Source organism: Borostomias antarcticus, assembly GCF_949987555.1.
Source record: "Borostomias antarcticus genome assembly, chromosome: 30".
NCBI classification, from domain to species: Eukaryota; Metazoa; Chordata; class Actinopteri; order Stomiiformes; family Stomiidae; genus Borostomias; species Borostomias antarcticus.
The window spans coordinates 6,307,768-6,334,416 of record NC_140263.1 but is presented as its reverse complement, the minus strand read 5'-3'; the positions used below and the strand labels follow the sequence as shown (position 1 = coordinate 6,334,416).

Here is a 26,649-nt window from a genome sequence, read left to right as displayed (position 1 = left end):
TCAGGCATAATGCAAGTACATACCGTCTACATGTACTCCTGTAAAACACGTTTAAACATGCGAGAATGGAAAACTATATTTAGTGGAGGTGGAACAGTAAGTTACTGAGTTAAAAAAGGTTCCCGGCCAACTTGGCAGCTTTCAAGCTTTGGAACTTGGCAGCAGATACATCCTGTTTTATGTTCCGGAGTCAGACACTAGAGGTAATGTGTGTGTGTGTGTGTGTGTGTGTGTCTGTGTGTGTGTGCGTGTGTGTGTGTGTGTGGTGTGTGTGTGAGAGAAAGTGCTGACCTATAAGATGGCCCTTGGATTTCTGGGACGGATGCACCAATTAGTGTTCTTAGGCTCCGGGTGTCTGACAGGGTGCTAAAGTCTGACGCGGTGCTGAAGTCATCTCAAAAGGGGCCCAGCGGAAGATAATATTGGGCTTCCTGTTATTTCAAAGTTTCAAACATTTTTGCTACATGAATCTCTTTCATTATGACTGTTGTTTATTATCACCTGAGGTGACGCATAGAGTACAGAGATGAGCAGGTCCATGTGTGTGATTCGTGTGATGCTATTCCATGTATCATCCTGAAGACTTTACATCAACAAACAGTGATGCGACTGCAACTTCCATCACTTTTACCAATCAAGGGATACTGTCACGTAAAGCACTTTTGTTCATTAACTAACTGGCGAAGTTGATTTGCTTTGATAAGTCATCACTGGTATTAATTACCCTTTAAAGTGTTGACAGAAGTCGAGCTAACGAGGGCTTCAGTGTATTTTCAGGTCTTCATATATGCAATGTGTTATACAGTATATTACTCAGACATATATCAATTATACTTAATATTGTAATTGCCCTTTTGCTCTCCATTCAGTCTCTGGAGAACAAATACGCAGAGAATTCAAGAAAAGAGATAAGAAATGTCTGAATTTCAACATTTGTTTTATTATAAATAACCCATTTGTATATACCTTAGTTGTTGTTGCCAGCAAACTGAACGACTTTAAAGCCACGAAGCTAAAGTAATGGAGACGGATGCGTTTGCATGGTCACACATCAGACGGGATGACAGCATGGTCAAACATCAGACGGGATGACAGCATGGTCACACCTCAGACGGGATGACAGCATGTGGGCCTCGGCAATGACGTCAAGAACACAGTGAATGTTGGACGGTATCCAGTACCTCAAATCCATGTAAATATTTTGACAAGAAAATAAAGATACAATCATCAAAAAATGATTCATACACTTTCTTTAAAAAACACTGGATGAAGTACTTTCAGTTCTTCTTTGTATAAATTAGAAAACCCTTGTTTACAGTCTGTTTCCCATTGGGATCTTTAAAGCACATTTGTGGTACTTTCAGTACATTGTTACTAGCATTCCTGTCATCCTTTCAGTATTATTATCAACATCATCGCTGCTTTGCTCTCACGTTGTTGGAAGCGTCCATTTCACAGCAGGTGAAGGGCACTCAGTGACGCCCACACAGCCAACAGCTGCATTGTACACATTCATTGTTGATGGCCAGGTGATAGAATATGTGGTCCTGAGGCATACGTGTGAATCTAAAGATAACAACGGAAGTAAGAACAAACAAACCACATCACAGTATTCGACAAGCCGTGAGTGAAGGCCGACACATGACAATGTCCTTTGGAAGACGCTGTAGAGAACCAATTTCTGGATGATAGAAAACAAGTAACTTGGGGGAAGAAAACAAATTGCACCAAAGATAATTGAACGTACCATTGAATGCTCTCTCTCTCTCTCTCTGTGTCTCTCGCTTGGGCTCTTACTCTCTCGCACACACACTTGCACAAGAATAAGCACAGCCCAATGCTGCCTGCACTCATGCAGAACTGAGGTAACCTCCCATGGAGGAGTCAAGGGGAGCTGTAATGTCAGGAGGAAGTTCTGTTGTACCCGACCCCTAAGTGTTTCTCCAGCCACAGCTCTGCCAGCTGCATGGCCGATGCGTACGTACTCGCTTTTGACCCGAGGCACATTTTGTATTGCTTGGGCTCAAGGCTTGTGTCGCATTGAACGGGATGATAAATGTGGACGATTCCCGGCTCCTGACTGCGGAACACTTTTAAACCAGAGTTAATGACTTTTGTGAACAGGTCTACGTCTTCTAAGCCCCAGCCTTGGATTGACGTATCGAAACCACCGGCCTTTTGCAAGTCACTTTTAAATATGCAGGTGATTCCAAAGCCATAATCCCTCCAGAAACCGCTCTTCTTGGTGAAGACAAAGTTGCTGTCGTCAGGGGTGTTTCCGGAATAGACGATTTTAGGATCGTACTGGCTGAAGACTACAGGGAAATAGGCCTGTTTTCCTTGGATGGCGTTGACCCTACAACGCTGCAAGGCATCTCCGTTGAAGATGAGGTCCACATCACAGAAGAACAGTAATGTGTCGTTATGGAGCTGGGAGGAGCCCAGCTCCAGGGCCAGCCCCCGGGAGAACTCTCCCGCCATGGGGATGACGGACACGTCTGCTTTTGGATACTTCTTGTGGTACTCCTTGATCAAGTCCAGGTGCTTCTCCCTGTCTTGGTTGCTGTCATTGTCCACCAATATGATGGCCAGCTTGACGTTCTGGTTAGGAATCAGGCAAGTCTTCTCAAAGTTCTCCATGAAGCGGACGAAGATGTCGTACCTTCCTGTCAGCGGGACCAGGATGTTGACCTTCTTCTGGCTGCGTTCGCGCATCTCCCTGGTCGACTCAGAGAACTGGAAAGGAGAGAAGATCTTGAGGGAGTTGGAGAGGAAAGAGAAGGACTGCGATTCGGTGTTAATGGCCTCAACCAGCTCAGGAATGTCCAGCTCTTCGGATTCACTGAAGAAAGGCCTGCTGAAGGACTGCTGTAGGTAGGCGTGCCTCCGCACCGGCACCGTCACCTTGCGGCCCTTGTGTTTCTTGTAGAGGAGCAGCAGGTCCAGGATGTACTCTGCCCCGTGCGTGGGGTCCACCCTGCGGTAGCCGTACTGGATCTCCTTGAAGTCAATCACGCGACCCCGGGCTTTGGAATTCTCGTTGATCATCTCCATGACCTGGAGCACCGTGTCTTCCAGGGCGCTGCGCAGCAGGCTCCCCAGGCCCTGCCGGGGCATCTGGTTCTCCCCCGTCGAGTACAGGTGGCGGCCGGTGAGGAAGTCCCACTCGATGACCTCGCCCCTGTCGGCCGGCTGGTAGCGCGTGTAGGAGGGCGGCGCCCCCAGCTGCTGGTCCTCCCACTGCACCTCGGTGTTGCTGAGTCGGCTCATGGCCAGGCTCTCTCGGTGCAGCAGGATGGAGCGGTAGCGCAGCCCGGAGATCTGCCGGCTCAGCATGTAGCTGTGGAGCCGGTACTGGTAGGCGGGCCTCTTGTTGGGGTGCAGCGTGATGGCGTTGTGGATCTTGCTGCTTCGGAGCTCCTGGATGAAGCCCTTCTTGTTGTGCTCGTAGTTCTCGTAGAACAGCTGCTGCATCTGTGGGAGGAGCATAAACACGGACGTCAGCTCAGTGGATCAATACACCGTACCGCTCTGACAGTGAAGGTTGTCTGTAAATCAGAGAGGTAAACACTCAGATCTCTTCAAAAGATTCTCTTGAAAACCACAGCTGTTTGACATGATTCTCAATGTTTGGACTTGACTATTTTGAGTACTAATTTCAATGATGATGGTTTTATAAGTTAACAACTGGTTCGGTTGATTGACCAGTAAATAAGCTGTTTAATTACAGCCTTTCTGGGGGTGTCCTCTTCTAGGTGCACCAATAAAACAAATACGTTTTAACAGCAGGAGAGCAGAAGGGCTCATTACAACAAGCAATCAATTACCCTTTTGATACTTTGTGATACACGTTTTTAGAAAACATGTTATTTGTGTGCAGTCAAGGTAATGGCTGCGATGAGGAGGGAACAATGACTCAATGAGATGTGCATCGGCTGGTCTTTCTTGCATCTTCCTCACACTAATGTTCCAGACGTTACAGGCCAGATTCCTCTCTGCTGTAGCTCGCCAAACACACAGCACTCAGCCAAGCAGTGACTCTACAATGAGATATTTAGCCCTTGTTTCAATAATTGTAATTAAATGCAGTAACATTGAGATTAATAGCAAGCAGACATGAGTTACGCATGTGGAAAAGAAGAAACATGACCGATGAAAGTGAGAGTGGAGGCACTTAATCACTGCCTTCTTTTATCTCAGTATTATAATGCACTTACCAAATAACTTAATAACTTAATAATGCATTATTTGGTAAGTAGAAATACTTTGGAGAAACAAAATGCTCTTGTCAATAGCATCCGTCAATAAACAACAAATCTGTTCTATTCCTCAAAAAGGTGATGAATGAAGTTGTTGATTCTACATTATATAAATCAATCTTTGTTGAGATCAAGTAACTAAGTGAGTAGATGATGATAGACGTGGCAGCATTTGAAAACATCCCAACAGCTTGTCATAAAAAAGAACACGGAAATATCTAGAAAAAATGTCATTTATCCCAGATTTTCCCAGAAGGCAATTTCCAGACAGAAAGTGACGCAGCTTGTCGATTGCTTTCGCATCAAACATCCAGTTTTGATTAATCTGCATTTCTTCCACACATGTGAGTTAATCAATGGCGCAGGACATGGCGCTCTGGCCGTTCTGCTGTGCTTAGTAATCACATCTGATGTTTACAAGAACGGCGCGCGCTGATTCAGTGTTTGCCGATAGAGGCTGCTGGGAGCTATTGTTACCCTCTGACCTCTTTATCGACCACACTATAAAAGAGCAGTTCATTAAACTGATGATGACATATCTAGTCTCTCTCTGGTTTCAGATGCTCTGTGATTGGAGCAGATCGAAGGCCTTGTGATTGGAGCAGATCGAAGGCCTTGTTCATGGTTTGCTGTGTGGATACGGTAACTCTCTCAGCCAGGACATGAGACGCCTAAAGTGCTTCATTAGAAATACAGTAGATACCATGAGTCATTTTGAGTTGTCATTAATTCATTTCCTACAGTAATAGTCATTTTGTTTTAAATCAAGTGGTTTTGGGGAGACTAAAACAACTAAAGATTTTTCATCTCCAGTATATTTACTCTCCAATCCATACAAAAGTCAGCCACAACCATTTTTTCTACCTATGCTTTCTGTGAGTCCAGCAGACGAGTCAGAGAAGCTTGAGAATGAAGTCAATCCCACGTCAGAGACGCCTTCAGCAGCTCAGCTTCATCTCTCTGCTCCATCTGTACAGAGATTGGCTGCTTTTGGCAACTGCACTGAAATGGCTAATTAATAGTTTTAGCGGAAAAGGAAAAAAAAAAAAAACGCCAGAGAAGCAATTTGTCAATGTGAGGCGAGGGCCCACGGAAACATTCAGTTAACTGAGAACATGTGTTGGTCGATTAGGACCTGGCGCTGGAAGCTCAGCTCGGGTTCTGATTAAGCTTGTCCTTGTTGAGAGTTAGAGTTAGGAGTTAGAGTTAGAGAGAGTTAGAGTTAGTCAGAGTTAGAGTTAGAGCACCAGGGCTCCTTTCCTGTCCTTCCTGGGTTTGGGCCTTCATGTATTTAAAGGGGAAGCAGACCTTTAAAAAAAATTTTCTCTCTTTCTAATGATCTCCTCCCACAGAGTAACAATATCCCTCCTCTCCTCCCAGAGTAACGATATCCCTCCTCTCCTCCCAGAGTAACGATACCCCTCCTCTCCTCCCAGAGTAACGATCTCCCTCCTCTCCTCCCAGAGTAACGATATCCCTCCTCTCCTCCCAGAGTAACGATACCCCTCCTCTCCTCCCAGAGTAACGATACCCCTCCTCTCCTCCCAGAGTAACGATATCCCTCCTCTCCTCCCAGAGTAACGATATCCCTCCTCTCCTCCCAGAGTAACGATACCCCTCCTCTCCTCCCAGAGTAATGATCTCCTCCCAGAGTAACGATACCCCTCCTCTCCTCCCAGAGTAACGATACCCCTCCTCTCCTCCCAGAGTAACGATACCCCTCCTCTCCTCCCAGAGTAACGATCTCCCTCCTCTCCTCCCACAGAGTAACGATATCCCTCCTCTCCTCCCAGAGTAACGATACCCCTCCTCTCCTCCCAGAGTAACGATACCCCTCCTCTCCTCCCAGAGTAACGATACCCCTCCTCTCCTCCCAGAGTAACGATCTCCCTCCTCTCCTTCCAGAGTAACGATCTCCCTCCTCTCCTCCCAGAGTAACGATACCCCTCCTCTCCTCCCAGAGTAACGATATCCCTCCTCTCCTCCCAGAGTAACGATCTCCCTCCTCTCCTCCCAGAGAGTAACGATATCCCTCCTCTACTCCCAGAGTAACGATACCCCTCCTCTCCTCCTAGAGTAACGATATCCATCCTCTCCTCCCAGAGTAACGATATCCCTCCTCTCCTCCCAGAGTAACAATACCCCTCCTCTCCTCCCAGAGTAACGATACCCCTCCTCTCCTCCCAGAGTAACGATACCCCTCCTCTCCTCCCAGAGTAAGGATATCCCTCCTCTCCACCCAGAGTAACGATACCCCTCCTCTCCTCCCAGAGTAACGATATCCCTCCTCTACTCCCAGAGTAACGATATCCCTCCTCTCCTCCCAGAGTAACGATACCCCTCCTCTCCTCCCAGAGTAACGATACCCCTCCTCTCCTCCCAGAGTAACGATACCCCTCCTCTCCTCCCAGAGTAACGATACCCCTCCTCTCCTCCCAGAGTAACGATCTCCTCCTCTCCTCCCACAGAGTAACGATATCCCTCCTCTCCTCCCACAGAGTAACGATACCCCTCCTCTCCTCCCAGAGTAACGATATCCCTCCTCTCCTCCCAGAGTAACGATACCCCTCCTCTCCTCCCAGAGTAACGATACCCCTCCTCTCCTCCCACAGGTCCTTATATAATGTATTATACCATTTATAATGCTGTGTGAGTTGACATTTGCCCACAGACACACAGTAGATGAACCAGCGTCCTAAGGGACTCTCTGGTGTGGCTGGTATTGTGAAAGGCTTTGACCTGGTTTGGCCTGGTTTGGCCTGGTTTGGCCTGGTTTGGCCTGGTTTGGCCTGGTCTGACCTGGTTTGGCCTGTGTGCTCTCAGGTAAGGTTGTTCGGAGGGAAAGCCACTACAGGCTCCTGACGGATGGTTTTACGAGGAACGGAAATGCTAAACAGATAAAACAACACCATTAACAGTGAAGAAGCTGGAACACCAATGAATATAAAGCAGCTTGTTGTAGTCATATTATCATAGCTGCGGTAGAGCCATCCTAAAAGATGTCACTGGCTGCTATCATGAAGGATGGTTGCGATAAACATATTGTTTATAAACAGAAAAGTTGTCTTTTTTGCACACGTTGCACTCTGTGTGAGGCCGTCCACCGGCTGTGCATCGGCTGGTCTTTCTTGCGTCCTCCTCGCACTAATGTTCCAGACGTTACAGGCCAGGTTCCTCCCTGCTGTAGCTCGCCAGGCGCACAGCACTCCGCCAAACATTCGTCTTCAATCAGAGTTTCTCCTCACTAAGGTTAACGACCTTCTCTGTTACCCTGAAATAATGGCGGTCACTGTGCCAGGTTGAGCTTTTAACTGAGTGAGGTTGAACGAAGGTTCAGGCTGTAATGAGAAAGACGTTTTAATTGCATAGACATGGTTTCTTTCACTGAATGAGGGGAATGGATGTACGGTATCTCATTCATTTAATATTACATTATTAAGTATTCATTGCAGTTTTCGGCTTTATATGGACCCAGTGTCGACCTACTGTATCATGTTCAGTGAAGGCTGAACCCTTATTAACACAAAACTCAAACCTTCCCATAGATACATAACGCATTGATTTGCATGGAATTTTTCTCTAGTAATAGTAAAAAGTGAGTAAAGTAATACATCTAGTGAAACGGATTCTCTATTGACATCCAAAGGGCCAGGAAGCTCTGGGGAAATGAAGTCTCCGTTTCTAACCAATACAAAGCGCCCACTCAGGAAGCATGACAACCAATACGTCTGGCACCCTGCTGTGACAGTCACCTGATTCTGCCCGCTGGCATCTTCCACTTGGACACATGCTGATGCATCATGGGAAAGGGGACATGCTGATCAGTTCGCTTGAAGACGAAGCACGCTCCTTGGAACCGCGCAGGAATCGCCTTTAGCTAGAGGCAGACCTTTTGATCAGACTGCCATGGGAAAGAGAGAAGCATCCTTGTTCCTGTAATTTTCCGTGCGCACACTAACAAAACACTCCTTGTCAGAGTAGCCCAGGATGCATGCTGGGAATATATTTCATGTGACACCATGCAAATCGTAAACACAGTTCTGCAGATGGGGATCGATCGGTCTTGTTCTGTCATGTGCTGCCACACTGAAGAAGCCTCCCTATAAACACACTAGCCAGAACCATGACTTCCCTTCTTCTGAACTCTGTCCAGCCCTGGTCATTGAGCAGCCCACTTAACAGATCAATATCTGTCACGGGGTCCTGGGGTTTAGGAAATGCAGATTATACGTGGAGCACAAAACCTCTGGAGTATCAACACAGGACAGGGCAGTAGCATCTAGTATCAACACAGGACAGGACAGGTACCGTGTTAAACGTTGAGCTAACTCTTCTAATGTGTGCCTCTCTTTTCTTCCCAATGCACAGGGGGAAAAACTCATTACACAGTAGTTCCTCTCACAGTAGTTCCTCTCACAGTAGTTCCTCTCACAGTAGTTCCTCTCACAGTAGTTCCTCTCACAGTAGTTCCTCTCACAGTAGTTCCTCTCACAGTAGTTCCTCTCACAGTAGTTCCTCTCACAGTAGTTCGTCTCACAGTAGTTCCTCTCACAATAGTTCCTCTCACAGTAGTTCCTCTCACAGTAGTTCGTCTCACAGTAGTTCCCCTCACAGTAGTTCCTCTCACAGTAGTTCCTCTCACAGTAGTTCCTCTCACAGTAGTTCCCCTCACAGTAGTTCCCCTCACAGTAGTTCCTCTCACAGTAGTTCCTCTCACAGTAGTTCCTCTCACAGTAGTTGCACTCTCACAGTAGTTCCTCTCACAGTAGTTCCTCTCACAGTAGTTTTCCTCACAGTAGTTTTCCTCACAGTAGTTCCTCTCACAGTAGTTCCTCTCACAGTAGTTCCCCTCACAGTAGTTCCTCTCACAGTAGTTCCTCTCACAGTAGTTCGTCTCACAGTAGTTCCCCTCACAGTAGTTCCTCTCACAGTAGTTCCTCTCACAGTAGTTCCTCTCACAGTAGTTCCCCTCACAGTAGTTCCCCTCACAGTAGTTCCTCTCACAGTAGTTCCTCTCACAGTAGTTGCACTCTCACAGTAGTTCCTCTCACAGTAGTTCCTCTCACAGTAGTTCCTCTCACAGTAGTTTTCCTCACAGTAGTTCCTCTCACAGTAGTTCCTCTCACAGTAGTTCCTCTCACAGTAGTCATTACTTCACCTTCAATAGTGTTCTATGGAGGTGTACTGTGATGTCAGGCAAAATCAATTCTTAATGTTATGTTAAGGTTAAGCTAAGTAGCCGTATATAAAGTTTAACATCACCCATTGACAAACTGAAAAATGCATGCTTTCTGTTTGAGTTTCAATATTTTCATTATAAGTTTTAATCAAGAAAGGTATCAGTGTGACTAAGCTGAAAATGGCTCTTATCTTGTTCTGTTCCTCTAAACAGAGATGTGTGTTTCCTGCAGGTCCGCGCCAACGCGCTACATCACACCTCCAGCTCCCCGCGCTGCCCGGCGGCCAAGAGACGGGCGTGGCGTCTGCAGCACCTGCTGCCTCTCGCTGCCTCTTATCTCTCTTCTTAAGATGCCAAACTCGCCTCAAAAATAATGTTGCTGCCCGCTAGCGACAATCCCCGCTACCACCCTCCTCCCTCTCACTCAGACGCCCACCAACACCTCTACTACCCACTAGCTCTGCCTACTACCCACTAGCTCTGCCTACTACCCACTAGCTCTGCCTACTACCCACTAGCTCTGCCTACTACCCACTAGCTCTAACTACTACCCACTAGCTCTGCCTACTACCCACTAGCTCTGCCATCCTCCTCAAAGCCTCTACTACCCACTAGCTCTGCCTACTACCCACTAGCTCTGCCTACTACCCACTAGCTCTGCCTACTACCCACTAGCTCTGCCATCCTTCTCAAAGCCTCTACTACCCACTAGCTCTGCCATCCTTCTCTAAGCCTCTACTACCCACTAGCTCTGCCATCCTTCTCTAAGCCAGACTCACGGACGGAAGTAAACACCAGAACAAACAGCAGAAAGCCTTTGTTGGTTGAAAGGGAACGTTGCTCTGTGGGTATTGGATGTGTCTGATGACAAGGCAGAAGCAGAACAGAGGGGGTTGTGGGTAGGAAGCCAGGACTCCCGTTCTGCAGCAGATGGCAGCGGAGACGTTGCAGTGACAGAGCACAGCAGGCTCTGTCTGGACATCATCCCTTCTTCTTCTATCAGTTACTCTTCCTCTGTCTGGACATCATCCCTTCTTCTTCTATCAGTTACTCTTCCTCTGTCTGGACATCATCCCTTCTTCTTCTATCAGTTACTCTTCCTCTGACTGGACATCATCCCTTCTTCTTCTATCAGTTACTCTTCCTCTGTCTGGACATCATCCCCTCTTCTTCTATCAGTTACTCTTCCTCACTGACCATCATCCCCTCTTCTTCTATCAGTTACTCTTCCTCTGTCTGGACATCATCCCCTCGTCTTCTATCAGTTACTCTTCCTCACGGTCATCTCCCCACACAGGCTAATTACAACTAGCCTAGTAAACAACACAGGTCAGCACACTGACGTCCAGTCAGTCCGACCTCTCTCTCTCTGCCATCATCTGGGGGCGTTCTCAGTGGGTGTGGCCAAAAACCAAACTCACCCCGGCTGGCGAGCCGAAGCTTCTCCACTGCTGCTTCCAGAAACATGAATCCGTACTCTGCGCCGAGAACAGAGTGCATTGAGAATACTGTGGGATACACAACTCTGAAACCCAAACACATACAGCAGCACGGACCACGCTGTAGCGCAGAGCACGTCTGTGGATCCCAATCATCAATATTGCAAAAGGAAGAAGGAAGCAGGGAGATTCACCCTCAGAGCAGCGCTCAGACTAAACAGGATTGATTTCCCAGTTGCTAACGCACAATGTGAGGCGTCTCCAGAAGGATTTCCTGTGAGTATGGGGGTGGCCTCCTCTCTCAGGCAGGTCAAATGATTGTTTTCATGTTTCATATTTCATTTTCCCACCTGAACAACAGCCACGATCGCAGGGAAATATGAATACCAAATATACCAGCTGCATCCCATCATCTCCCCATCAAGATCAACAGACCTGATTCAAGATCATGATTATTCACTCAAACTACCTGATTCAAGATCATGATTATTCACTCAAAAACTGCAACCGTACAGTATGTTAATTTATCACATTCACTATTCAAGTCAAACTTTTTTTTAGCACATATAAAACAACCATGGTTGACCAAAGTGCGGAAATACCAAAACAGATATAAAAGAAATAACAATCAACTTGATTATAATAAAATAAATAACAATCAACTTTATAATAATAATACACACGACATCGAGGGGTCTAGCTCAACTCCAGACTGAAACGGCTTAGTGTAGGCCTACTCCCACGCTCAAACAACCTATTACTGAACGCCACAATCAGTACTGATACAACATCAATACAACAAGAACTTCAAGTTCAACTAAGCAGACAAAACGCTTGACAAAGCCCTGCACAAAAAAACACATACTTCTATGCATTATGGGAAATACAGGTTATGGCATTAAGGCCACCATGGCAATTAGCCGTTATGAGAAGCTTCGATCATCCTTAAAGTCTTGCAGAGGAACTCGTTTTCCCAGGGAGCCATGGGTCACTGTGGTATCATCAATAAGAGTGTGTTATTGCTGCTTAACTGTGTCCAGGCAGAGACGGGAGTTAACAGCCCTCAGATGCACTTGCCCCGGGGCGCTGCTGGGGCCGTGGCTTAGCAAGGGACTAGAACTCATTCTGAATAGAACTCAGAGCCTTTGAAGGTCTCCGGCTTAGGAGAGCATCTGCACAACCCCCCATCTACATACCCCCCATCCCCCCCCATCTACACCCACCCCCCAACCCCCCCCATCTACACCCACCCCCTACACCCCCCCCAACCCCCATCTACACCCACCCCAACCCCACATCTACACCCACCCCCAACCCCCCATCTACCCCATCTACACCCCCCACCAACCCCTCATCTACCCCCCCCCCCCCCCAACCCCCCATCTACACCCCCCCCCAACCCCCCTTCTACACCCCCCACAACCCCCCATCTACCCCATCTACACCCCCCCCCCAACCCCCCTTCTACCCCATCTACACCCCCCACCAACCCCTCATCTACCCCCCCCCCCCCCCAACCCCCCATCTACACCCCCCCCCAACCCCCCTTCTACACCCCCCACAACCCCCCATCTACCCCATCTACACCCCCCCCCAACCCCCCATCTACCCCATCTACACCCCCCAAACCCCCCATCTATACCCCCCTCAACCCCCCATCTACACCCCCCAACCCCCCATCTACACCCCCCCCCAACCCCCCATCTACACCCCCTCCACGAACCCCCCATCTACACCCCCCCCAACCCCCCATCTACACCCCCCCCCCAACCCCCCATCTACACCCCCCCAACCCCCTATCTACACCCCCCCCAACCCCCCATCTACACCCACTGGCCCTGGTACTCCTCTCTCTCCTGCCATGCTCTCCCTGGCCCTGGTACTCCTCTCTCTCCTGACATGCTCTCCCTGGTACTCCTCTCTCTCCTGCCGTGCTCTCCCTGGCCCTGGTACTCCTCTCTCTCCTGCCATGCTCTCCCTGGCCCTGGTACTCCTCTCTCTCCTGACATGCTCTCCCTGGTACTCCTCTCTCTCCTGCCATGCTCTCCCTGGCCCTGGTACTCCTCTCTCTCCTGACATGCTCTCCCCGGCCCTGGTACTCCTCTCTCTCCTGCCATGCTCTCCCTGGCCCTGGTACTCCTCTCTCTCCTGACATGCTCTCCCTGGTACTCCTCTCTCTCCTGCCATGCTCTCCCTGGCCCTGGTACTCCTCTCTCTCCTGACATGCTCTCCCCGGCCCTGGTACTCCTCTCTCTCCTGACATGCTCTCCCCGGCCCTGGTACTCCTCTCTCTCCTGCCATGCTCTCCCTGGCCCTGGTACTCCTCTCTCTCCTGACATGCTCTCCCCGGCCCTGGTACTCCTCTCTCTCCTGACATGCTCTCCCTGGCCCTGGTACTCCTCTCTCTCCTGCCATGCTCTCCCTGGCCCTGGTACTCCTCTCTCTCCTGACATGCTCTCCCTGGCCCTGGTGCTCCTCTCTCTCCTGACATGCTCTCTCCCTGGTACTCCTCTCTCTCCTGCCACGCTCTCCCTGGCCCTGGTACTCCTCTCTCTCCTGACATGCTCTCCCTGGCCCTGGTACTCCTGGAGGAGCACCTACTCACATCACCAACCACAAACCCTGTGTGCTTCTTCTGAGGCGTTAGCAGCTGGTCATGTGACAGCGTTTAGCATCTTTTAGCGAGGCGCCGCCTGTGCTGTGAGAACGTTTTACATGTTCAGGGAAGAACCGCCGATATCGAGGGAATTCATAATATCCTCGGGGTTGGTGTTAATCTCACACTATAAATACGAGATACTAAATTATTTAAATTGGGCTTCACCTAAAGGGATGCATTTTTGATGTGAGGACAATTAACAGTCAAGTTCGCTTCATTTTGTGCATACTGCTTAGACTAGTTATTCGGTTGATCATGGAAGCAGAGATGCCTACAAGGTTGCATTTTGAAATATACATATAAACCACAGACTAGATACTTCACACTAGATACAAGGCCGTTAGCTACTTAGCTGCAGTAGCGCTGTGATAAGGTGGAATGGTCCTTGAGGCAGGTCGGTCTGGAGGATTCTCTGAGAGCTCGAGCGCCGTCGTCTAATGAACACCTGGTGAACCTGGGACACCACAGCTGGACTGAGAGAATCAGCAAACGAGAGCTATGATTGAGTAGGAAGGACCTGAGGTGGGCAGGGAACACACACATCGTCCCGGGTGGACGGGCGAGCGGAGCGTCCACGCTCCTTAACAGCCTCCTTTATTGGCCATAATGAGAGAGCGTAATTAAGGCTCGTTAATGCTACACTAGACTGGCTTGTGCAATATTAGACTGCAGATTACAGAATGATAGATGGATGGCCTAGATAGACACCGTCTTACCTCACCGTTATTTGAACAGTCTCATTGAGAAATACAAGTATTATTGAAAAGCAGACGGATATAGACGGAGAGAGGGAGAGGAAGGGAGAGAGACATAGGGCATGACTCACAGACTGGCAGACACAGATACGGTAGGTACAGAAAATCGAAACAAACTACAGATTTCCCCTTAATTGTTGTTGTATTGGCACGGAAGCACAATTCCACAGGGACTCAACAATCCTGAGAGCCGCAGGGCCCCTGGCATCCCGAAGGCACGCTGTGCGCATCAAATCAAATCAAATCAAATCAAACTTTATTTGTATAGCGCATTTCATACACAGGGGCAACACAATGCGCTTTACAGAGAACAAGGGAGGTGGGCATACTGTAGGTCCCACCCCTACATACTCCAGAGGGGAAGCAAAAAAAACAGTATCACCCAGGGGCCAGAAAAGTGTCTCTACTAAAGAGTCCATACTAAAGAGTCCATACTAAAGAGTCCATACTAAAGAGTCCATACTAAAGAGTCCATACTAAAGAGCCCATACTAAAGTCCCCCCATGGCAGCTCAACATACTGTCTCAAGGTAGCCGTGTCTCAACTCGTCTGTTCCAGAGAGATGATAATTATCTCCGCCTGCCGAGCAGATGTCTGGTTTCCCCTGAGGAAGGGACACGCCGTCAGGAAGGGACACGCCGTCAGGAAGGGACACGCCGTCAGGAAGGGACACGCCGTCAGGAAGGGACACGCCGTCAGGAAGGGACACGCCGTCAGGAAGGGACACGCCGTCAGGAAGGGACACGCCGTCACACCGGCGAATAGGAGAGTGCATGAAGCAGGAATGCACCAATCAGACTGACCGTCTTTCACACATTTACATTTACAGGTACACTACATAGAAGATATTGACACACTATTATTAGGATGGTCTGGACCAAATGAGATGACCACAATTCAAGTTCTTGTCAGTATGAGAGGTGTTATGTCCAGATGGAGACACTGAAACAGTCCAGAGTAAATAATCTGCTCGGGGTCGCATCTGAGAGGTGATGGAGTTTGACCACACCGTTTATCAAACAGGAAACTAATTTCAAGGTGAAGCATTTGTGTGTGTGTGTGGTTGTGTGTGTGTGTGTGTGTGTGTGTGTTTGTGTGTGCAAGAAAGAAAGAGAGAGAGAGAGAGAGAGCGTGTGTTGTTTGTGAATATGTGTGTGTGTGTGTGTGTGTGTGTGTGTGTGTGTGTGTGTGTGTGTGTGTGTGTGCGTGTGTGTGTGTGGTGAGAGAGAGTGTGTTGTTGTTTGTTTGTGTGTGTGTTTTTGTGTGTGCGAGAGAGAGAGAGAGAGAGAAAGAGAGAGAGAGAGAGCGTGTGTTGTTTGTGTATATGTGTGTGTGTGTGTGTGTGTGTGGTGAGAGAGAGTGTGTTGTTGTTTGTGTGTGTGTGTGTTTGCGTGTTTGCATAAACGTGTGGATGCATGAGTTGTTGTTGTTTTTTTGCCTTGGCCAGACAAAGAGGAAAGCTCTTCTGCGTGATGCAGTAAGACCTGAGGGAATTGAATGACAGGACCTGAGGGAATTGAATGACAGGACCTGAGGAATTGAATGACAGGACCTGAGGAATTGAATGACAGGACCTGAGGGAATTGAATGACAGGACCTGAGGAATTGAATGACAGGACCTGAGGAATTGAATGACAGGACCTGAGGAATTGAATGACAGGACCTGAGGAATTGAATGACAGGACCTGGAGAATTGAATGACAGGACCTGAGGGAATTGAATGACAGGACCTGAGGGAGTTGAATGACAGGACCTGGGGAATTGAATGACAGGACCTGGGGGAATTGAATGACAGGACCTGAGGGAATTGAATGACAGGACCTGGGGAATTGAATGACAGGACCTGAGGGAATTGAATGACAGGACCTGAGGGAATTGGACTTGGGACACATATCAGTAGTGAGAACTGTTAAACCCGTGTCATCTGGAACGAGATAGGACACAGAACAAGAAACCATAACTTGCAAGATCCAGGAGACATTGGAATATTCCCTATAATCTAAATGAATAACTATCCCTTACAGTACATCTTCTAATGATTTTCAAACGACTGTAAGAAGACTGATTTCTTGTTGTCTGTCAGCCATATAATTCAACATAATAATGTGATATCAGACCAGCGAGATGGCGAGAATGTTCTGGGTTATCTGCTAACGGGGAAGAATGATGTGACAGCAGTCCTACATTTAAATCACACAGTCCATTAGGTGCATATATCATAGTAACTGCTGCTTTGTAGTCAAACAGCCCAGCTGGTCCTGTAGATTCTCCCTGGCGTTCTCACACTCAGCAACCATAGGATCAGACATCCATCAGACTCAGCGCAGGAAGACCTGCGGCTGTACTAGAGAACTAGCAGGGCTGCTGTGCTCAACCCTGTCATATCACTGTGCTCAACCCTGTCATATCACTCTGAGGATGTCTGAGAACAAACCCTGTCATATCACTCTGAGGATGTCTGAGAACAGACAGTTCACCTGCAATCAGGATGAAAGTAGTCCTGAATGTGTTGAAATTGCATGTAACACGTCGTAGATGTCACACCAGGTTGGGAAAATAGACAAAATGTAAAAACAGTTTGAGGCCAACTGGAATAATCTATCAACTGTCTGTAAAGAGCCCCCTCATCTTAATATACCTCCTCATCTTAATATACCCCCTCATCTCAACAGTATATTAATATACCCCCTCATCTGAACAGTATATTAATAAACCCCCTCATCTTAATATACCTCCTCATCTTAATATACCCCCTCATCTCAACAGTATATTAATATACCCCCTCATCTCAACAGTATATTAATATACCCCCTCATCTCAACAGTATATTAATATATCAGTGATATTTACATGTGCCCTATCATGTACCCTATCATGTGTCCTATCATGTGTCCTATCATGTACCCTAGCATGTGTCCTATCATGTGTCCTATCATGTGTCCTATCATGTGCCCTATCATGTACCCTATCATGTACCCTATCATGTGCCCTATCATGTACCCTATCATGTACCCTATCATGTGTCCTATCATGTGTCCTATCATGTGTCCTATCATGTGCCCTATCATGTGCCCTATCATGTGCCCTATCATGTACCCTATCATGTGTCCTATCATGTGTCCTATCATGTGCCCTATCATGTACCCTATCATGTACCCTATCATGTGCCCTATCATGTGCCCTATCATGTGTCCTATCATGTGCCCTATCATGTGCCCTATCATGTACCCTAGCATGTACCCTATCATGTACCCTATCATGTGCCCTATCATGTGCATTGCCAGTAATGGTGCTGGCTCTCTGTGCCACTCAACTGGATTCATTAGAGCTGACGGCTTTTTCAATAGTGTGGTTCAAGAGTGTGAACATGATGTTAATGAACACAGAGGCTATCTCCTTGGAAAATTAAATTATATTTGACGTTTCATACACAGCAAATCATTAAGCTGCATTGATTTGATAACATGTAGTTGTTATTTTTTGACACAGTAAACATTGTTTGATTAATTCATCTGAATAATCCCTTGATGTACGAAGAGGGTTGTGTGTTGTCCTACCCAGAGATCAGCGGTTTCCAGTGAAAGGCCATGGAAGCGCTCTGCCTGGGGGCAAAACAAATGTCCAGAATCGTACTGTGGAGACCCATAACCGAGGTGAGTACGGAGAAATCAATGCCAATATGCTATAAACGTTCCCTACTCTCCACCGCTACCTCAGACAGACCCGTTCAGACAAGGGTCTTATTTCCTGTCACAGTCTTTTTTCTTTTGTTCCGGAACTTTCCGAGCACCTAAATGTCATTTGAATGTTCTGTCGACTCACTTGACCTCTAGTCTAACAAAAAAGGAGCTAATTATATTCCAGAAGCATCAAGAAACGTTCAAAGACGACTCTTCAGATGAGTAATAATAATAATAATAATAATAATAATAATAATAATAATAATACCTTGTATTAAAAAACAAACCTTTGTCGTCTTATACACTATAAGCTTTTCTAAACGTTAGATCCCATTTTTTATGACTCCTGCCTACTAATTTGAGGTACCTTATAAATATTCATAGATTCTGTATTGATTTGTTCTTCAAAATGCAATGGGGGATCTCTGGAGGGGGAGCGAGGCTGCTACCTAACCTACTCAACACCACAACCCAACACCACAACCCAACACCACAACCCAACACCACAGAGAACAGTCCCCTAACCCACAACCCAACACCACAGAGAACAGTCCCCTACCCTAACCCACTACCCAACACCACAACCCAACACCACAGAGAAGAGTCCCCTAATTCACTACCCAACACCACAACCCAACACCAGAGAACAGTCCCCTAACCCACTACCCAACACCACAGAGAAGAGTCCCCTAACCCACTACCCAACACCACAGAGAACAGTCCCCTACCCTAACCCACAACCCAACACCACAGAGAACAGTCCCCACTGTCTCCACACAGTCGGAGCTCCACTCCCCTCCAGGCTGAACGATTACACATCTGCTGAGGCTTTGATCTCTCCAACCCCAGCAGCGTGAGCTCCCTCTGACAACAACCCCCCCTTCCCCCTCGCTGTTTATTTACTCAATCATTCAGCCATTACGCCCCCAGCGCCCCTCCACATCCTCCACTCTGTCCTCACCACGGAGACGAAGACATGGCAACAAAGCCCATGACATCGTCATTTCTCAGTATTAAGTCGCTGACAGAAACTGAGAAGAGGATGTATCTATGGTAACGTATAGAGGATGTACCTATAGTAGCGTATAGAGGATGTATCTATGGTAACGTATAGAGGATGTATCTATGGTAACGTATAGAGGATGTATCTATAGAAGCGTATAGAGGATGTATCTATGGTAACGTATAAAGGATGTATCTATGGTAGAGTATAGAGGATGGATCTATAGTAGCGTATAGAGGATGTATCTATAGTAGCGTATAGAGGATGTATGTATGGTAGCGTATAGAGGATGTATCTATAGAAGCGTATAGAGGATGTATCTATGGTAACGTATAGAGGATGTTTCTATGGTAGCGTATAGAGGATGTATCTATAGTAGCGTATAGAGGATGGATCTATGGTAACGTATAGAGGATGTATCTATGGTAGCGTATAGAGGATGGATCTATAGTAGCGTATAGAGGATGTTTCTATGGTAGCGTATAGAGGATGTATCTATGGTAACGTATAGAGGATGGATCTATAGTAGCGTATAGAGGATGTATCTATGGTAGCGTATAGAGGATGGATCTATAGTAGCGTATAGAGGATGTTTCTATGGTAACGTATAGAGGATGGATCTATAGTAGCGTATAGAGGATGTATCTATGGTAACGTATAGAGGATGGATCTATAGTAGCGTATAGAGGATGTATCTATGGTAGCGTATAGAGGATGGATCTATAGTAGCGTATAGAGGATGTTTCTATGGTAACGTATAGAGGATGGATCTATAGTAGCGTATAGAGGATGGATCTATGGTAACGTATAGAGGATGGATCTATGGTAGCGTATAGAGGATGTATCTATGGTAGCGTATAGAGGATGTTTCTATAGTAGCGTATAGAGGATGTATCTATGGTAACGTATAGAGGATGGATCTATAGTAGCGTAGAGGCCTCCTCTCTGATCTCCTGCCAGTCCATCCTCCTCTGACTCCTCAATAAACACATCGACAGGCCGTCACTCTCGCACAAAGCTGTGCTTCGATCCCCCTTCTTGATCTACGGACTGGAAGCCGTGTGAATTAAACCAGCGTTACGTAAACGCTGATCAGGAGGGCTGATCCTCCAGCCCTGACCCAGGAGGGCCGATCCCCCAGCCAGGACCCAGGAGGGCCGATCCTCCAGACCCAGGAGGGCCGATCCTCCAGACCCAGGAGGGCCGATCCTCCAGACCCAGGAGGGCCGATCCTCCAGCCCAGACCCAGAGGCCGGTTTGCGTCAGCAGGCTGAGGTGTTCAGAGACCCGGGCTGGAACTCAGCTTAATGAACCAGCAGATGCTGCTGCCTCTGATTAGGAGCCCCCAAACCTGCCCCCCCCATCCTGCCCCCCCCAAACCTGCCCCCCCCATCCTGCCCCCCCCATCCTGCCTGTCACACATTGGCAGCGGGGGCTTCGGCCAGAGTGCCAGGTACGTCCGCTGCAATAAGGAAAATGGGTTTAATCAGGGGATTGGCCGGCTGCTTTGTATTCCGGGCGCGTGTGAGGAGGCTGGTCTGGTGGATATGTAGTTGTTATCTGCGTTCCCCCATGCAGGTGTTTGGGCCTCCGGACGCGACAGCGCTGAGATCCTGGTGCTTCCTGCTGCTCTTAACCAGACGCCACCTGACTGCTGAAGATTACAACAAGGACAAAGGAGGAAGGAATAATCCACGTGGGAGCTGAGAGCGTGGAGGAGGCGCTGTGTGAGCACGCCGCCGGGACAATGACGGTCCTCACGGCCGGGTTTCAGGACGCTCAGGGGCGGAGTCAGAGATTATAATGGCGGGTCAAATAGAGTGTGGGATTCTGGGAGGTCCGCATGTCTAAATTTGATGACACTATGATGTTCCTTATCTGGCAATAACATAAATAAAACATAGTCCTGGAGGTTGGCAGGACACGCAGCTGTTCTGAGCCTCTGCTCACACACCATCTTTAAAGCGGCATTCACTTATTTTATTCACATTGTCAAAACGAATGAAAGCACCTGATATCAGACTGTTTCACTGGGCCATAGCGTCCATAGCGTCCTGCTTCAGTGACTTACCTCTACCAGTCGCCTGGCTGTTGTTGTTCCAGCATTTCTGCCTGTGTTGTCAATAGCCGGTCAGTGCCTTGGCTCCACCCCCTGTACCTTATATGGCTCTGGCTGCTCGTTTGTAAACGTTCTCAACACTGAACTTGACTTCATCTCTCAACACTAGAATAGACTTCATCTCTCACCTCAACACTAAACTCGACTTCATCTCTCAACACTAGAATAGACAAGACTTTCCCTCACGTCAACACTAGACTTCCCTCACGGCAACCAACACTAAACTAGACTTCCTCATTCCTCACCTCAACACTAAACTAGACTTCCTCATCCCTCACCTCAACATTAGACTAGACTTCCCTTCCCTCAACCCAAAATAAATCTAATTTCCTTAGCATCAGCATTTCCTACTATATTTCTCCCAGCTGAAGGGATAAACATACTGCTTTTTTCTAACCATGTTCACTCCTGATTAGCCGTGCACACACACACACACACACACACACACACACACACACACACACACACACACACACACACACACACACACACCCCTCACCTCATCCCAGGCCAAATCAAATTCCATTAGCATTAGCATGTCCTGTATTTCCTATGGGACCTGCCGCTCAGTGGGCCGCGGCGTTTCCTGGCCTCACCCAGCGCGGCTCTCAGGGCGGGCTGTCTGAGCAGCGCTAATGACACAGGCAGAGGGCAGCTGAAGGGCCGGCCTACCTGAACAGAGATCATATTCATCCACCTCGCTGGCACCCGCAGAAGCAGTTACCGTAAAAGCTCAGCACCATTTCTGCTGACTCCATCAACAGAGAGGGGTTTAATTGGGCAAAACCACCAGGACTGTTAATATGGGCTTTTTTTAATCACACTTGTTAGCTCAATTATTATTAATGAGTGGATAGATAATTACTGCTATGACGGCGATGCGTTTCAATGGGTTTTTCACCTAAACGTTTGTGAATGGATAAATGGTGCTGAACAGTTCACCTGCTGAACTGAGGTGGGTGTGGAGGAAGACACAGTCAGGAGGTTCTCATCATTACTGGAGAAGATGAGACTCAACAACAGATCAGGCTTAAATGAGCCCAGCTCAAACCCCTATACTGACCACTGTGAACTCACTTAAGTGAATCAATGCTTAAAAGTTGTGAAAGACTGGTAAAAAAAAAAAAAATCCCCCTTAAAATGAATAATTGAAGATGTTGAAAAGTTGGAAACTTCAAGGAGATAGAATCAAAAGACACGTGTGCTAACAACCTCGCCAACATCAGATCAACCTCACCAACATCAGATCAACCTCACCAACATCAGATCAACCTCACCAACATCAGATCAACCTCACCAACATCAGATCAACATCAGATCAGTTCTAACGTATTACCACTGCTAACGTACTACCACTGCTAGCGTACTACCACTGCTAACGTACTACCACTGCTAACGTACTACCACTGCTAACGTACTACCACTGCTAACGTACTACCACTGCTAGCGTACTACCACTGCTAGCGTACTACCACTGCTAGCGTACTACCACTGCTAACATACTACCACTGCTAGCGTACTACCACTGCTAACGTACTACCACTGTTAACATACTACCACTGTTAACATACTACCACTGCTAACATACTACCACTGCTAACATACTACCACTGTTAACATACTACCACTGTTAACATACTACCACTGTCAATTAAATCAATCGCACACAGAGAGAAACCAGAACGAGGGAAGATAACTTTGGAGTGAGACAGACTCTGAAACACACAAATAATTGACAGTGAGCCAACAGCAACTCTCCTAACTGTGACTGCAGCCAGAACAGCCAGGTGCAAACCGTGGGGACGGACCAGCTCGGCCGGCCTTCCGGAGGCTCTGCTGCTAATCCTCTCTGCTGGTTAGTGGTCACCCACCGCTGTCTGAACCCAAACCGTGATCAAGTCCACTGCCTTTGCAGTGGATTAAGACAGCGGTCCACAAGCTGTTTATGCCCAAACTGACGCCAGGCGGTGCTTCTGTTTGTGAGCTGAAGATTTGGTGTACGCAATTGCAACTGAGTTATCAGAACTGCTTGAAGTGAACAGTTGAACTGTTACCTCCGCTTACTTTTTGTTTGGTGAGTGGTTCCCAAATATGTATTTTAAATGATTCAGTAGGAGTTCAATTTGCCAAGATCCACTCCTTACAAAACCCAAGTGTTTGTGCTTCCGGGACAGAAGCGCAGGCCGAGGGGTGTTGCTCCAGGAAGCACGTCACACTCTAAACTAACAGCAGTCTGTAGCTAGCGCTCCATGAATGACTGGGCTAGCAGCAAATCCTCAATACCAACAGTGTGGTTCAAACAGACGTGGAGCTAAGCTTCAGTTTGGTTCTCTGAGATGGTTCACAGCCAACAGTGTGTCTCTTCATGGTGAAAGCAGGTCCAGTTCAGCAGCGTGTGGGGGAGAGGGAAGCCATGCTCATGAATGTGCTCAGTGTGATTCCAGGACTTGGTAACAGGCTGGCTGTGTGCCTCTCGTACCCTGGTCCACTGCCTAAACAACCCCAGCACAGCTGAAGGGATAAACACAACACTTTTTTCTAACCGTGTTCACGTGGAGAACTCCTGACTAGCCATGCGTTTGGTCGTTTAAACATGAATGATAAGTGATGTGTGAGTGAGTATTGGTCAGGTGTGTGTTGTGTGGTAATGCTAGCAGCAGATTGCAAATGTTTTCCCAACCACACACACACACTCACACACACACACACACAGCGGGCATGCCCGCACAAGCATGCAGGTACGCACGCGCACACACGCACACACACACACACACACAAACGCACACACACACAAACACACACACAAACACACACACAAACACACACGCACACACACACACGGCTTGTTACAAACTCATGGAAAATAAACATCCAGAGAACTCACTAGTAACCAGTACGGACCAGAAAAAGGACTTCAATAAAATATAATAAAACAAGAATAAATAAAAGAAAGTAAAGTAAAGGAATACTTTCAATTAAATGATAACATTTAATTCAACTTTGTGGGAGGGGGGAAAGCAGTGATAAGAGGGAAGATAATAGAAATAACATCACGGTTGAGTCAAAGAACGAGAAGCATAAGAGGACAGATCAGATAAGGCCACGCCAACTAGAGGAGCTATTGATGTCATTTACAAAGGAAAAGACGATAAAAGGTTTTATATCAAAAATGTATAAAACATTTGATGACGATAATATGATAGTCAGAGAAAAATGGGAATCGGAAGCAAATATTATAATAACAGATGAAAAATGGGAGGAAATATTTAGAGCAGGACATAAATGAACTAACAGCCCCTTATGGAGGGAGTTTGACTGGAAGGTGAAACGGTACTTTGACACCCAGATTATCACATCAAAATACAACAATACGTGTGTCTGTTGGAGAGGTTGTGGATTGGTTGGGGACTTTGCCCAAAGCTCATTGATTTCTGGAAAAATGTTCAAAAGGAGATCAGAACGGATTTAAAGTATTGACTTAACTTTAGATCCAGCTCTGGTTATAATAGGAATACTTCCAGATAATAGGATGGATATGGATTTGGTGTCATTATTGAGAATTATGCTTCTAGTAGCTAAACAAATGATAGCAGTGTACTGGCTGAAGCCACAGCGCCCTGGAGAGAGAGGTTCAACATGTCTATACAGTATGATAGAGAAAACACAGCAAGATTACAGCTGAACCTGGATCTGTTTGCGGACAGATGGTCACCATTAATACAGGTTGTGATATGGTTCACTTTTAATGGCATGAAGGCTGTAGCATCTGGTATAGGTTTTGGTTTTTGTAGAGTGTATTTATACTAACATAACATTACCAATGAAGATGACTTTTATTACAGAAACACTTGTTGATATAGATGTATCGGTATGCTTACATAGATTTATGTATTTAGATATGCCAATTATAATGTCTAGGTTTCCCGATAAAGAACCTTCTTAAGCAACTCTTTGTATGGGAGTTAAGAAGTACTTTGGAGTTAAGTGCTTCTTAACTCGTTCGGGAAACCCGGCCAATGAGTGTAATTGTATATGAATCTCCTGGAAGTTGTATTTATGTTTTGAATAAATAAGTGATCTCAGGACCACATGAACGTCGTCTCACTCTGGGCCTGGGTCGTGGGGGTCAAAGTCTGGGTCTGGTACACAATAATTGTATTCCAAGTCACGGTATCACCTTAATTGCATGTACTATAACTGCTATTGTCAACCTGAGAGATGTAACTGAATAATACAATGCAAAGAATCCCGGCTGAAATCGACAGCCTATAATGTGCGTTCCTGCCCAAGAGAGACTGGCCTCAGATCAGATCAGAGACGCTACCCTGACCTCACCTGGCCCTCTGCTTCTGGGGAGGCTACTCAGAAGGAATGAGTGTCTGTATGAGAGTGTGTGTGTGTGTGTGTGTGTGTGTGTGTGTGTGTGCGTATATGTGTGTGTGTGTGTGTGTGTGTGTGTGTGTGTTAGAGGGTTAGAAAGAGCTTGGCCGTATCAGCGTTGGGAAACGGGGAAGAAGGGAGTGGTGTTTCACATAAAGCAGTTCCTCACGGTCTTTAACTCGGTCGGTAGTGTGAGTGGCTTTGGAACTTAGATATGCATGAGAATGTACTGTGCATTCAGGAGAGAGCTGTGCCTTTCAGAGTATGGGTATGAGAGTGTGGTGTTGTTCCTTATTACCAAGAGGAAGTGCATGTGACAGAGAACATCTTTTAGAAGTTGTTTTTCCCATAATGCAGAGCGTTAGGGAGCAGACTTTCAAAGCAGACTTACAGTGAGAACATACAGAGGTACGGTTATGCTCTTTCAACAACACAAAGTCATGTAAACACACACATTCTTGCAAGCGCACGCAGCGAGCGAGCACACACACACACACACACACACACACACACTAAACTGCTCGATACATCCTGTAGCCCCACCTGAGTGGCGAGCAGAGGCGGTCCGCGGCCGTTCCTTGTCCTTCGCCGGCAAAGGGACGATCAATAATCAACCATCTTAGGGCTTCACTGACATTTCAGCGTGCCGATGGATATCGCTCGCATCCGCAGGAACAGAAGGTCAGCGGATCAGACCCTCTCTCAGGTGGTCAGCGGATCAGACCCTCTCTCAGGTGGTCAGCGGATCAGACCCACTCTCAGGTGGTCAGCGGATCAGACCCACTCTCAGGTGGTCAGCGGATCAGACCCACTCTCAGGTGGTCAGCGGATCAGACCCACTCTCAGGTGGTGGTCATTGGATCAGACCCACTCTCAGGTGGTCAGCGGATCAGACCCACTCTCAGGTGTCTCCAGGTCATGTTGTCTGTGCTGTTTTGATCATCAGGGCGTATGGTGGATGAACTGGAGACTTTAAGGATTTTCTCGACGCCGCGGGTAGCTGTAGCAGCGTGGGGAGGCGGCGTGCTGCAGCAGCGTGGGGAGGCGGCGTGCTGGAGCAGCGTGGGGAGGCGGCGTGCTGGAGCAGCGTGGGGAGGCGGCGTGCTGGAGCAGCGTGGGGAGGCGGCGTGCTGTAGCAGCGTGGGGAGGCGGCGTGCTGTAGCAGCGTGGGGAGGC

General features: G+C 47.5%; 1 protein-coding gene across 1 annotated transcript in view; it reads right to left on the bottom strand.

The window, feature by feature from the left end:
- Positions 1-1,009: 1,009 nt before the first annotated feature.
- Positions 1,010-26,649, bottom strand: part of chsy3 (chondroitin sulfate synthase 3) — an 88,604-nt gene continuing 62,964 nt past the window's right edge. Inside the window, exon 3 of the mRNA XM_084460103.1 lies at positions 1,010-3,474. Coding sequence (XP_084316229.1) covers positions 1,903-3,474 — 1,572 coding nt within the window. The 3' untranslated portion in view covers positions 1,010-1,902. The remainder of the gene's footprint in view (positions 3,475-26,649) is intronic.